At 39.3% G+C, this 15,029-nt stretch overlaps 1 protein-coding gene across 1 annotated transcript in view; it reads right to left on the bottom strand.

Moving 5' to 3' along the window:
- GUCY1A2 (guanylate cyclase 1 soluble subunit alpha 2) overlaps positions 1-15,029 on the bottom strand; it is a 140,041-nt gene that overhangs the window by 37,584 nt on the left and 87,428 nt on the right. Inside the window, exon 6 of the mRNA XM_088522336.1 lies at positions 9,229-9,372. Coding sequence (XP_088378462.1) covers positions 9,229-9,372 — 144 coding nt within the window. The remainder of the gene's footprint in view (positions 1-9,228; positions 9,373-15,029) is intronic.

The following is a 15,029-nucleotide window of genomic DNA, read 5'->3' as shown; positions in this document are numbered from 1 at the left end:
TAGTAATTTAAGTCTAATATTATTTGTTGTTCATATGTTGTGGTTGAATTGCATTAAAAGCCCATAAAGCATTATTTCTATGCAAACCTGTGCTTGCTTCTAAGTGTATTACTGCTTATCTTTTGTGAGTCCTAATAGGTTTGTGTATTATCTCCTATCAGTACTTACATTTAGTTTTTATTAAGTGTTTTTCATCTCTTCTCCATTTCAGGATATAACAGTCTTGTAGCTGATAATTCTTTTATGGCTTTAATTCTTTTATGATAGGAAGACATACTGAGGGAAGAAGGGGACAGGTATTTAAGAATGTGGATTCCTGACTTACAGAGAAATAAAAATAGAACAGCACTCACCTGTCTGGTGGTCCCTTGACCAATTTTTAAATATTCATGAATAATTTTAAATAGTGTGTCTTCTTTATGCAAATTTTCACTTTCTAAGAATTTTTGTCTATTATTCTTTCTTTGTAAAGCTGTTACAATGTCAACCTCCTGATATTCCTATGCATGCCACAAATTTGAGTATTTGTTCACCGGGGAAATTCTGCTTGTTAATGCTGTTTTTGTATGACTCAAATATGAAAGGCAGTTATAACAGTAAAAAAAATCAACTTCAACATGGACAATAATGAATAGAGAACTATGGCAAGTCAAAAAATCAGAATTTGCAGTTTTGGCAGTTGGGTAAAGTGCCCCAACCCCAGCCCAAAAGCAAAACCGTTTCTCACAGTAGATCTTCCATCCTACAATAATCGGGAGTGCACTGGTTTGCTCATGAGGGAGAGAGTTCAAGGCTTTATTCTGTATAAAACGTTTTTCATTTTTTGTATTTTTCCTCCAAGTACACCAAGTGATTGTACTAGTCATTAATGCATTTATTACTCTGGAGCCAGTTTTTCTCTATTCAGAAATTCACCAGTTTGGTAAATTTGCATGATGAAAAGATGACTGGACATTTCTATGGAAGCTTTTGGTTTTGATAATTCTGCATTTTCAGCCAAAAAGTGTTTTCCATGGAAAATTCCCAACCAGCTCTGCTATTAGCCAGACATCTGGAGTTTTACTTGGAGGCGTTTGTGGCTACAGTGACTGAAGAACCGTGAGAATCAGACCAGTGAGAGATGTCCCACAATGACCTTAAACCTAACCCTGTAATACAGCTTCACATCCTGTGGGCACAAATCCCAGGAAGGAATCTGAATCTTGAAGGTATTGCTGTCCTGTAAAACACTCTGATCTTCCTTGTGCATGGATTTATAGCACCTGAAGAAGATGATACAGGAATGCAAGTATCTTCTGTTTGAGAGGCACTTGGACAAAGTTTCACACTAGGTACAGCTGTTACTGTAAAGTTGTGTCTGCCTTTGAAAACAGGAGATATGATTGAATTCCAAAGGTATTTCTATATTTAGTTAAATTCAAATGCTGAGAGTTACAAGAGCTATGGATGTGCAGTGGTCATTGCAGACTACCGAAGGATAGAGAGGTCCACAAGATGCTCTGGCTGCATACCCCAATTCCTACAGGCATGCTTTAGTCTTACCAAGGAGACAAATATAAACAGGAGGACATCTCAAGTGCCTTGTGCCTCTTACTCTCGGGAGAATAATGTCAGATAAAGCATGGCAGAGAGAGAAGAGATAAATCTGCTTTTCAGTGAAATTCACACTTTTGCTCCTTGCTCTTCTTTCACACACAGGCAGTAACACTGTCACAGAGTTAAAGTGCTATATAGATGGATATGATGAAGCCCCTTATAAAGAACAGAATTTGCAAATAATCAGCGTAGTTCTTGTTTTTTAAAGCAATTAATAAAGACTATCATTAAAATCAGGCAGAAGGAAGTACTTGAGTGAAAAGGCTTGGAGTGCTGAAGAAGGTCTGAGTTTTCCCTCAAGGTTCACTAGCAAAACCTGCACTTTCTCATATACCTGGGGAAACATGCTATGATACAGATCACCTTTTCTCAGTTTGCATTTCAAAAGGCACCTGGATGAACTGAGGTATAATATTAGGGACCAAAAAACCTCCTCAAGCCCAGGGAACTGTCTGCAGGGCTGGAACTGCCTCATCATCTCCAGTGCATGTTTTCCCGCAATGTGCCCAGCTTCTCCTGAGATGTGCGGTTCTGAACGCTCACCAAAGCACTCGTGCTACTCCGACGTTTGTAAGTTCATAAAACTTAAGCACCCTTGTCAGCATGTTGGTCAGTTTTTCATTAAAATGCCTCTTTATGCAAGTGTTTTTTCCGTGGAATAGATTCTGGTTTTTTTTTTTTTTTTTTTTTTTTTAGCATGCAGAAATTTTTGATTTGTATTTATCTAACCTGAAATAGGATATTATATACCTTTCAGATACTGATTTAGACATTAGGTAAGAAGAGAAGTTGCTAGGATACCGCAGATGGAGCAAGGAGCATTGCAGCAACGTAGCAGCTCCTTACATACCACTGATGAGAACATCTGCATCAGCATTTCACAATTTAAATACACAACATTTCCCCACTTACATAAAATACAGTTGATATGGACCACTAAACCTAACACTAGGTAGGTGTAGGTAGGTGCATCGCAATCTGAATTTAAACAAGGCAGTGAAGATAGTTATGCAGATAACACTTGTTAAATTATGCCTTTCCTGACACTCCTATATTGTATGTTGAGCATGACTGCTTCAAGAGAAACTAATAAAAAAGCATTTTATTTGAGCTGATGTTGACACTTTCACTCTACTTGTGGTCCAGGCCCAATTGCCATATCACCACAGTGCAGAAGGGAAAGCTTAGCTGAATGGGCAGAAGATGCTATTCATATTAAAATTATTTCGTTGTTCTATTCATCACGACCATAGCTATTAAATAGCCAACACACATCAAAACTAATGCAGCTGTAAAGTCACACGGTTTAGACATGCTACAAAAAAATAGTTTTAAATATGGGAATGTAAATATGGGAAGTTGTGGTATAGAAACTCTGGATAACAGATCTAAAATTCAAATGGAAAGGCTGTGACTGAATGAAGATTTGAACGTGTGTTTCAGTTCAGGCCCCGGCAGTAGGATCAGCCATCCTTCCATCCTGCTCCATTGAAAAGGTAGCTATGGTAAATAGTTCGGATGTAGTTGTCTACAGTGTCAGTGTCTGCAATTAGATGCCACCATAGATTATGAAATGGTCCCTCTACCATTTTGAATCTGTTTCTTAAGATAATCCATGAAGACAGGCTTTGGATTGAATCAACTTGTGTTGATACTGCTAATATTAGACTACATAAATACAATAACAAAGCGGGTTTGGAAACGCACATCCCAAAGTTAGAAACTGTCCTAATAAAAAGGAAACAACAGAAAACAAGGGACCAGGCAATGTGCCTTCAGTCCAAATGAACAGAAGGTTCAGTCTACTTCACCTGAGAATAAGATCACCTGATTTAAAACAAGATCAGCTAGAAAAAGATCTGTGCTATTTTGTTTAGTTTATTTAATACCCTAGCCATTAGTAGGGAAACAAACAGAAAGGTGTGAGTATGTGCTTGCTTCAATTTATAAAGCACTTACAGGCCTATTCTCGTAGTTTTGTAACACAATAACTTGAAAATTATTTTTATTTTGTGCTTTAGAGGAACATATTTTATAACATATTTTGAATTAATTTGATAGGGACCCAATCTTTATGTTTTAAATAGGAAAACCCGAACACAACACATAAGTGCAGTTAATTTTAGCAGTTTCATGTAAACCATTCACTTTTTCTCTGTGTGTTTTCAATTCTGTATCTCTTCACAACTCTATTAATACCACTTTTGCACACTGAAAAGATAAGCAGATAATAAGGTAAGGAAATCAATTTAGTCAAAACTATGTACATTCCACCAGACCATCTCTTTACCAATACGCATTATCCAATAAGCTAGAAAGGACACATTTCTGTTTCATTTGGATATACACTGCATATTGAATAATTACATGTGATTTGAGGCATGATAAAAAGTGATGCCACTAATGATATCTTATAGGTTTAACACATAAATGAGATATGTATGATGACCTTTAACTCTGAAGGTCAGTGCTCTAGAGAATTGTTACAGCATTACCATTAGCTATTAAAATTAATACACTTCCACTGTATCTAAAGAAAAACAGTAAGATACACAGTATATCTTAAATTCAAGTAATGTTCACTTAAAGGTATGAGGTAATTTTATATCCATATTTCAAACTACATTCAGAGAGCATTATGTATAATTAGTGGCACACAACCTGAATGAGCTGAATGCTTCTGGACCAAAAAGTTTTTGCTGAAAGGATATAAATGCATATCCAATTTTACACATAGCATCTGAGCCAAAGGTCCTTCTTTGGCACTAAGGCCTTAGCTCACTTTGAAGTAAACAGATTGTGCCTCAGATAGCACAGAGTAAAAAAATCATGCAGGGACCTTAAGTCTTTTCCATCAACCACAGAAGAACTATCATGTATGAGGAAAGACTAAGTGAGCTAGGCCTGCTTAGCCTGGAGAAGATTAATAGGAGATCTGATCAATATATACAGACACCTCAGGGAAGAATGTAAAGAAGATGGGGCCAAACTCTTGTCGATGGTGACCAGTGACAGGACAAAGAGTAATGGGTATAAATTTAAACACAGGAAGTTCCATCCCCATGTGAGGAGGAACTTCTTTCCAGTGAGGGTGACAGAGCCCTGGAACAGGCTGCCAGAGAGGTTAGGAGTCTCCTTCTCTGGAGAGCTTCTAAAGCCACCTGGATGCCACCCTGTGCTCTAGGTGTCCCTGCTTGAGCAGGGGCGTTGGACTGAACAATCTCTAGAGGTCCCTTCCAACCTCTAGCATTCTGTCATTCTGTGCGTGATTCTGTGAATTTCCCAATGCGGAAAATACAACCCAATGCATTTCAGTGCTAATTGTGCACTCAAATGACAAGCTTTGTCTGGTTCTGTCAATGCACTTTTTATGTGAAAATCTTATCCCAACTTCCACTGAGATAATACTTTTTTTTTTTTAATTTATTTTTCATTCATTCATTTATTTATTTTCCGCCACTTCCTGAGTCTGTTTCGTAGACTCCATGAGCATCATTTAATGAGATGTCCATTGTTATCACAGGGATGATCTTTTCAAGCAACACAGAAAGTAAACATTTGCCTTCTGGCGAATTCAATCCTGAGATGACAACAAAATATATCTATCAAAGCAATTTAGAAAATAAGCATATTCCACAGCCATAATCATACAGCCAGACATATCTAATTGAGTAATCATGAAATAAGAGTTGCATCTCAGGCACTACATTCCCTAATTGCAGCTAGGTTTTTCATACTGTCTCTGTTCCCCTTATTCCCTAGCAGAGAAATCTCTGCAAACAGGACAATCCAAGCAGATTCATAATCTGAAGCCATCTAAAGGAAAAAACACCTTCTTAAGTAAGTAATTAGCCATCTTAAAAGTATATGAGATCAGTCACACTACACAAATTTGAGGAGTAACATCGAATTCTCAGTTTCCAGTGCTGATCTCAGAGAGGTCAGCATTTCATTTCCATTTCTTGGAAATGTGTCTCTAGAAAAGAAATTCCCAGCAAATACCAAGGAGACTAACACATCTCCTTGTTATTAGAAGACACTATTAAAACAGAATAGGTGTACTGTAATTGTTTGCCTATGAATAAAAATTAAAATATAAATATCTGTGGTGTAATGTCCTATATAAATGGCTTTTGGCAAAAAAAGAAAGACAAAGGATGAAGATGATTCAGAAGGCAGGTTTTCCAATGTCCTTTGAGAAAGATGGATCCCATTAGATGCCATCATGCCTGCTGCCATGTAAGGCTTCCTATTGCTGAAGAAATGAAAGTTGTGGCAATGACACCAGCCAAGGAGCCATTTGTTGATGGACTATATCCTCCTATTTCTTTCTGTATTGCTGCCAGCACTGGGAAGAATGGAAGAGATTATGACCTGTGCACCTGAGTTCCTGAAACTTTTCAAAATTTTTCCTCAAAATGGATAATCCAGATTTTTTTCAGAAAGTCACATTTTTGAATATGTAGATTTTTTTCAGTGATGATATAAATGTTTTGGTTTTGCACCAAAAGTTTTCATCAAAACTCATGGATTGTCGTGGGTGACTCCCTGCTGCAGGGCATGGAGACACCGATCTGTAGACCTGACCCGTCATCCAGAGAGGTCTCTTGCCTGCCAGGTGCTCAGATAAGGGATGTTGCAGAGAGACTGCCAAAGCTTGTCCAAGCATCTGACTATTATCCCCTGTTAGTGTTTCATGTGGGTGCTAACGATGCCATGGAGAAAGTGAGTAACATCAAGCGACATTTCAGAGCCCTAGGGATGGCAATCAAAGGTCTGAGTGCCCAGGTTGTGTTCTCCTCTTTCCTGCCAATGTGGGGAATGGATATGAGGAGGAAAGGCTCATATTACAGGTTAACAACTGGCTGCACCGCTGGTCTTGTCGATAGGGTTTTGGTTCCTATGACCACGCAACTCTGAAGATCATCAGCTAGTGGAGAACAATGAGAACCACCTTCGCAAGAGGGGCATGCGTGTCTTTGCCAAAAAGTTGGCTAGCCACGTTAGGAGGGCTTTAAACTAAGCATGAAGGGGGACAGGGAATGTAACGTGGACAGGGCAATCAATGGCATGCAGCCAAAGACAGAAGGCATCCACCAGGAGTATGGTAGTGGGGAAGCGAGTATAGGACATGATTATAGAGGGTCCTCTTTCACTCCTCCCGGAAACCTGCAGGCTCAATTATTTCCCTTAAATGCCTGTACACCAATGCACATAGCATGGGTAATAAACAGGAGGAACTGGAGATCTGTGTGCGGCCCCGGAATCATGATCTCATTGGAATTACAGAGACATGATGGGACAGCTCACATGACTGGAGTGCTGCCATGGAAGGCTATGTGCTCTTTAGGAAGGACAGGCTGGGAAGGCGAGGGGGTGGAGTTGCTCTTCATGTGAGAGAGCAACTGCAATGCAGGAGCTCAACTTGGGGGTGGATGATGAGCAAGTTGAGAGCTTGTGGGTAAGGGTTAAAGGGCAGGCTAATGGGGGAGACAATGTGGTAAGGGTTTGCTACAGGCCACCTGACCAGATGAGGAAGTTAGTGAGGCCTTCTACAGACACCTGGGAGTAACCTCATGGTCTCAGGCCCTGGTTCTCATAGCAGACTTCAAGCACCATGACAAAAACAACACAGCCAGGCACAAACAGTCCTATAGGTTTCTGCAGAGCATTGGTGATAACTTTTTAACATGGATTGTGGAGGAGCCAATGAGGAGAGGTGGCTACTGGACCCCATACTAACAAATAGAGAGGGACTTGTTGGAGATGTGAAGGTGGGGGGTAGCCTTGGCTGCAGTGACCATGAGCTGGTTGAGTTTAGGATCCAAAGACGAGGAAGCAGGGCTGTAAGTAGCCTTGCAACCATGGACTTCAGAGATCTCCTTGGAAGAATCCCATGGGCTAGAGCTCTAGAAGGAAGGGAGGCCCAAGAGAGCTGGTCAGTATTCAAGTAGCACTTCCTCCATGAGCGAGAAGTCAGGCAGTGGGGGCAGGAGGCCTGCATGGATGAGCAAGGAGCTGCTGGCAAAACTGAAACAGAAAAAGGCATTGTACGGAAAGTGGAAAAAAGGACAGGCTGCTTGGGAGGAGTATACGAATGTTGTCAGGGAATTCAGGGATGTGATGAGGAAAGCCAAGACACAATTGGAATTAAATCTGGCAAGAGATGTGAAAAATAATATGAAGAGCCTTTTCAAATATATCAATGGTAAAAGGAAGATTAGGCAAAATGTGGGTCCACTGATGAACAGCATTGGGTACCCTGGTTATTAAAGACACTGAAAAAGCAGAGCTACTGAATGCCTTCTTCACTTCAGTGTTTACCAAGGGCACCCTCTGGAATCCCAGACCCTAGAAACCAGAGAAGGTGCCTGGATAGAGGAAGACTTTCCCTGGGTAGAGAAAGATTGGATCAGAGAGTTATGATCTGACTAATAAGATATAGAAGAGTGAAAACTCAGAGGAATATTATTTCATTTCTCAAGAAGCATCGCAGCAGCATCTATGAACTTAAATTTTTCAAAATATTAGGCCTTTTATATTATGTTTGAAATTGTCAAAACTGGTCCTTGATTTTTTACCAAAGAAGAGTTTCCACGGACAGAATCCTCGTTTTCTAACAGACGAGAATTATAATACACAAAGTGCAATTCAACCATGATGAAAGCATCCCATGGGAACTCTGTCTGGCCTTCTCATCCAGCTACATATGGCTTTTGTTATGTGCTTTCGACAGTGTTGAATACTATTCTACATAATTTCCTCATTTTCTTTGAAAACAAAAATCTGTCTTATGGGAAGAACAATTTAATTGGATATACAGTGGAGTAAACATACATAACCCCCCCGACCCCTTAAAAAGAAAGTCATATTTTTATCTATGTGGCTTTGGAACCTATTCCAAATACTAACAGCCATAACGTCACTATTACATCTAAAGAAGCACAACATCAGAGTGGAATTTTAAAATGGCACAGAAAGTGTTCTTCTACCTCCTGTGATTCTTTGGTACTAGGCTAGGGGAGAGAACTGGACCTTGAGTGGGTGAGAAACAGATGATGATCAAAAAAGAGCAGGAAGTTCACACACTCTTTTTGTACTCAGGTCAGCAACTATTTAGAAAATTGAAATGTGGCCCCTTAGACCAACAGAGCCCTGAGTGGATGTACTTTTGTGTTTCAGTTCATATCAGAGGCCTACTTTTGAAGTAAGTTTCTCCACTCCCCTCATGTAATGCACTTCATCTTGTAGCTTGCAACAGTACTGAGCATGTGAACAGTCTTCTTTTTAGACTAAACTGAACTGGAAGAAGGGCTTGAGGAGCATATCTAATATATTCCTGCCACAAATAGGAACTCAAAAAAGTTCTGAAATATGTATCGTGTGGGTGTCAGGTCCCTAGCTATCAGTTCTTTTGGTCTGCAGATCTGCTTGTATTGATCTGCTCTATTTGCTAAAGTGAGCATAGTTTAACTGATTGTTGAATATATATATCCATAAAACAGCCTGTGACATCTTGATAGAATTCCAAATTCTCCTAACACAAAGCAGATTACTACCAACAGAAAATAGTGGAATTAATCAGGCCAGTTGTAGCGCTGACCAGCAGAGAATAAAGATCAAAGAGGTTACCTTAATAGGGCTCCCATCTGGCGTGAGAACCTCTTCTGAAAGCTCCATCATCTTCAGTGCCATCAGGGCAATGGCTTTAGCATGACTAAGGCTTTTCTTGTGCAGCCCTGCTGCCACGCAGTACGCATCACCTATTGTTTCCACCTGCAGCAATCAGAAAAATGTTACAGTAAGATAATGAGCAGAGATTGCTATCATTAGTTATCTGCAATCAAATAGCATTGCTTAAAAACATGTGAGCAAAATGTTCATAAAGTAAGCAATTAGACAATGGAGCACAATTAGCTAAGTTTGCAAACAGGTGCTGTCAAAACCTGACATGTGATTGCATAGTGGTTCATCACCATTATAACCAAAGAAGATCATTACATCTAGTACAATAGAAGCCATCAGCTGAGACATGACAATATTTTCCCATTGAAATAATATAGAAAATTCTATTTACCTAAATAAGAAGTTGCTTGCAGCTATAGTTGATTCTATCCTGGTTGAGCATCTTGCTCTTGGGTAAGAAATGTGCTACCTGTTTATAATTCACAATTATTATTTGTCCAACTAGAAAAACACATTAGGAAGAAGATTACAAGAGGCAAAACCTCGCAATAAAAATAGTGAAGAGTCCATGACTTCTCACTGGGAGATGGCTTTTCCTGGGATGGAGAGAATTTAAAAATAGGTATTACTGCTATGGACTTCTGACTGCATCCCTCTGCTGTTTTCAAAAAGGAAATGCTGTCTACCGTGAAGGCTGAATGAGTGTGAATTCTCTATCTTTAAGCATCAAGTTCAGCAGACTGTTCCCTCTGGTCTCTTCTGACAGGCGTTACCTCTCTTATCCTTCATTTTCTTTCAGGAAAGCTATCCCTCAGGAGGGAGTGGGAGGAAAAGAAATTACAGAAGCCCTCTGGCTCTGGATAAAGGCAGCCTGAGAACCACTGAAAGCCAAGAGTTCTGCAGCTTCATTGACAGTGTTATGCTTTGCAGTCTGCCTACCCACACATCTGCAACAATCTCCGCACATAATCCCTCAACAAATGCCTCAACTCTCAAGCATTAGTTTGTTTTGGCTACGTAAGTAATCTGGCTTTCACTCAGTCCATAACACTACAGGAATGGAAGAAAAGGCAAGGATTAGTTGGTATGATGAGAAAATGTGCACTGAACAAGGTATTATCCAGGTAAACAAAAAGGCTGATTCTTCTCTCTACAGGGATTCTGCTAAGATTAGTTGACCTGGAGCTTCTCAGGAAGATCAGGATGACATGAAGAAGAGAACAGGACAAGCAGAGACAGCTACCAGTGCTCCCTCTTCACATCTGGAAACACCTACTGGTGCTTGCATACAGACAAGCCAAGCAAGACCAATCAGTTCAGCCATCTAACTATTTCATGCCGTCTCAGGATCTTTGTCAGTGGGAAGCAGAGAGGCTGCCAGCTCCCTGGAGTTTAGGGCTTCTTTCCAAACACAAACATATGGGCAAGAAAAGGGTGAAAGCATAGGAACTGGGGAAGAAAAGCATGACCACGAAGATAAAAGGTAGCAGATGTTAAAAGGGACATTCTGGATGGAGAAGAAGCAGATGGTCAAAAGCCTCACATCAGTGAGAACAGGGGGAAAGCCTAACATCTGGACATTCTCCTCCTTAAAACTATGAGTGAACATAGCCAATTTGAATAGATATGAAAGGATTACTATAAGAATTGCTGAGGCTATGCAATCAAAAACAAAAATGAGAAACAAATTCTGTTCCTTGTTGCACGAGTTAAATTCAAAAAGACTTTTCCATTGAAGTTAGTGACATTACTCAACTGATACAGATTTGTGATCACACATTCTTGTAATGTTCAGACAAACCTATTTATACTGGTAACATCTTCCTCTTTGGAAATTTCCGTAGCTGCATAAATGAATTTAAAGGCTAAACTGCACTTACTGAATAGAGTAGCATCATCAGTTTCACTGTGCAAGTCTGTGTAGTACCAGAAAAATTAGACTTAAGCTGCCTCATGATCATCTTATTCTTAAAATAAATATGACAATAATAGCACTGTAGGACATCCTTTAAAGTGCATGTCACCATCAAGTTCTTCTGACAGTAATACTGGAGTATGATGAACCATGTGAATGATCAGGACTCTTCAGACTAACCTGGTAGTTGAAGCTGGGTAAGTTTCTCTAATACTTTGCATTCTCTGACCCTGTTTCAGCCACTACTAAAGTCCTCTCAAACTTACTATTTAATTTGAAATTCCGTGCTATGTGTTCCCATCAAACTTTATCTTGATTCACTTTTCCTTCAAAATAAAATTTGGCAACATTTCCAAATTTCTGTGTATGTTTTTTTCTCCCCTTCAACCCTATTTTTTAGGAAGTCCCAGAGCTTCTTAATATGCCCTGATTCAGATTTTTCATGATCCCTTTGTTTGTTCCTCTCATATGAAGGCAGTAAAAGAGAAGCTATAATGACAGAATTATGTAGTATAATATAACATATATAAATAAAAAATCATTATATATATATATATTTGGAATATATTATGTAATTCAGAATTTCAGGATCAACTGTCAGTGAGCCAGAGGTTGTTAATAAAGAAGGGGATTTCTCTCCTCTCAGCTGATGAGCTGACACTGGGACCAGGAAAACAAAGCTCTGTTCATGGCTCAGTCCGAACTTCCTGTTAGATAGATCCTGATATCACTGTTCATACTGCAGAGCAACTTAATAAGTATTCAAGTAAGTGAGTGTGCAAGAGATAAATTATCTGTCACTTGTCAGCTCCAAGAGGTCTCCTAACTTCCACTGGCTAAGCTGGCATTATCCTGCCTACCTCTAAAATTGAAAGTTCCATTGGAATGATGTCCTAGGTGCTATAAAGTTGGGGTGTTGATTCAGTGACCTTCCAGAAAAGAAAGTGTGGTGTACTACAGTAATACCTCTGCTTCTGTCCTCTTCCTTATGAATGAATGAATGGCACCAGGCATTATGTATTTGAACTTCTGGAGATAATGAAGTGTCACACTTTATTTCACAGGCTTCCTTACGCAGGGGAAAAATCTTGCAGTGGCAAGTTTGCAGATTTTCATCTAACACTCAGGAACTGCGATACTCTGAGGCACTTTACCAGCACCTCTTTCAAAGCACCACTTGAAAATAAACACCAAAAATTGTAATCACAGGGGTCACTCTTGTGACATGTCTATTGTGAAATTCCTACTGCAATCACAAAAAAAATAAATCCACTGAAAGAAGCAGCTGGAGGGAGAAATGGCTGTAACTGTAGTCTTGCCTCTCTCAGAAGGATTCCTATAAAAGCTTAATAGATCATTTGGACTAAAATTCTTACAGTTGAGTATGTGTCACTGTCTTTAAGAGCACTAAATAAGTGTGTGTGTACCTGCAAGTGAGCATACACGCCTATGTGTTTGCTTTTTTTAATGGGATAGGTAATGCCCATAAGAAGGCTTCTTTGCTTAATATTAAAAGCAACTAGGTATATAAAATAAGTCTTAAAATTTAAAAAACACTGTCTTCTTTCAGTAAGGAAATCTGCCTTTAACAGCTTGCCCCTTGTAGATCCTTTACCTTCCTCTGAAGAGTACTTATGTACTCTTTTTCACTTCTAAATCCTCAGAAGACTGTGTGGGTATTGATCTCACTCCCAAGGGCTACGATTTAGATTGTACCAACTAAACCTAAAATGCCAATATTTGTATGGATTGCTAAGCTCTGCTATGCAAAACAGATACATAACTTGGAAATAAAAAGAGGTTGGCTTGCTTTCATTATAGACATAGAAACAGACTATTTTCTCTAACTCAGTGTCATCCATAGATAAAAGCCCTTAATGCAGGTTGCACATTGCTTTTAGCCTGAGTTGCCTGTCTTGCTAAGATAAAATTAACTGCTAACAGAGTCCTTCTCAAGTCAACTTGAAATGGCATTCCTCTTTCAGCATCATTCTGATGTAATTATCCATGAATTTTTTTTCTCATCAGATACTGAAAAAAACATATCAACATAGTCATATCACACCTATAGAGTTTAAACTCAACACCACATTATTTAGTTTTGGTATACTACACAATCTATACCTCATCAGATGGGGTGAAAAGGTGATGTAGGTTTTATCTGTACAAGCATGCACTCCTTGCACTGCTCTAAACTGGACCAATCTGCTCAAGTGAAACTACTGTAATCAAAATTCCTCTCTAACTCACAAAGAATGGCCACCAAGGATTTGCACCTGAGACTGGCACAAGGGCATGCCCGTTTTCTTCAGTGTACTTTCTCCTACTCTACTAGTGGAAATAAGAGAAAAAACACCAATGTAAGAGTTCCTCTAGGAACTCTATGATCTTCCCTGATCTTCGACCCTGGGTCAGTTCAGCAAAGGATACTTATTTTAAATTCATTTACATTTCTAAATGCATCAAATCCTACTCATGGTATGATATGTTTCTGTTATTTTAATCACCAGAAATATTTATTTCTGCTTAAGTAAGTATGTGTTCATAGTCTTTACAATTTTAAGTTGGCAGAAAACATGGAATATTAAACTTTTTTCTACACTCCACATCCAGTTTACAGCCACAGAATATAAAATGTATATACTATATTTAGCTGAAGGGAAGCTTATTACTAAACTGTTTCTTATCACTTAGAGCAACCTGCCAATAACTTGAAACATCTCTCCAACTGCTGGGAGATATTCTATAAAGTTTCATTTTATAATATTGAAATAACAACAAACAGCAGTTGCAATGATAGCAATTTCTTCTTAAAGAGCTTGAGAGACAATATACAGAAATAAGGAGCAGGAGATGGGGTAATGGCTTAGCTAACCACAGCTGAATGCTCTTCCCCAAGTTTTCTCACTGAGAAATGTAACTATTCTGGTTTTCTTGCTCGTTTGTCTGTTTGCCGTAAGAGTGTTATTCTGCATCTTAAAATCCTCGCTCTTTCTTTCACCTGTTGTTTATGCATGGTCCCCTCCTCTCGTCAAACACAGACATACTCTTCCAGGTGTGTGCAGTGAGTGCTGATTAGCTAATCTTTGCAAAATACAGTGTGTGAGAACACATACTCTCTGAGCGATTTTACAGTAATCCTGTATAATTTTACAGAGCAAATTTATCTGCCTATTCTGTCAAAATCTCTGCTTCTTTCCCTAATATTATTAGCTCTCTTGTGAAGTTTGCAGGTGATGGCACATTGGGGGAGGCAGTCAATATGCTCAAGGACAGGATTGCGATCCAGATGCACATGCTGCAGAAATGGCCCAACAGGAACCTCATGAAAAACAACAAGGACAAACACAACCTCCTGCACCTAGGATGCAAGAACCCTGCAAAAACATGGGGTCCAACTGTCTGGAGAGCAGCTCTGGGGAAAAGGCCTGGGGGTCCTGGTGAGCAGTGCTCTGATTTTCCTGTCTCTATATCCTAGCATATGCCAAAGATAGCTAAGTGTCTGTAGACACTTGTATCTACCTGTCTCCATAATTATATAAATAAAAACATAAAGGAAGAAATTCTGGAATATACTTTAAATGTTTCATTTGGTTGCTCTGGAAGATGGTTGTTGATGGTTCAATGGGAGTGAGCAATCTCTTTGCACAGAGATCATCATATCGCTTTGCTGGATCAGGAAGGCTGATTTCTAGACAGATAAATAAACCAATGGAAAACCTTCCTACGCTCCATCTGGCAAGTTCCCTTCCACTCTTAGACTTAAATCTAGACTCAGAACAATGTTTATTGGAGAATGTGAAGTTTAAAAAAATCATATAGCTACACTAAC

This window comes from Tinamus guttatus, unplaced genomic scaffold, assembly GCF_059628265.1.
Source record: "Tinamus guttatus ecotype Peru unplaced genomic scaffold, ASM5962826v1 Tinamus_guttatus_pri_ptg000150l, whole genome shotgun sequence".
NCBI lineage: Eukaryota > Metazoa > Chordata > Aves > Tinamiformes > Tinamidae > Tinamus > Tinamus guttatus.
The sequence above is the reverse complement of the archived record's forward strand: the minus strand, read 5'-3'. Positions and strand labels throughout refer to the sequence as shown.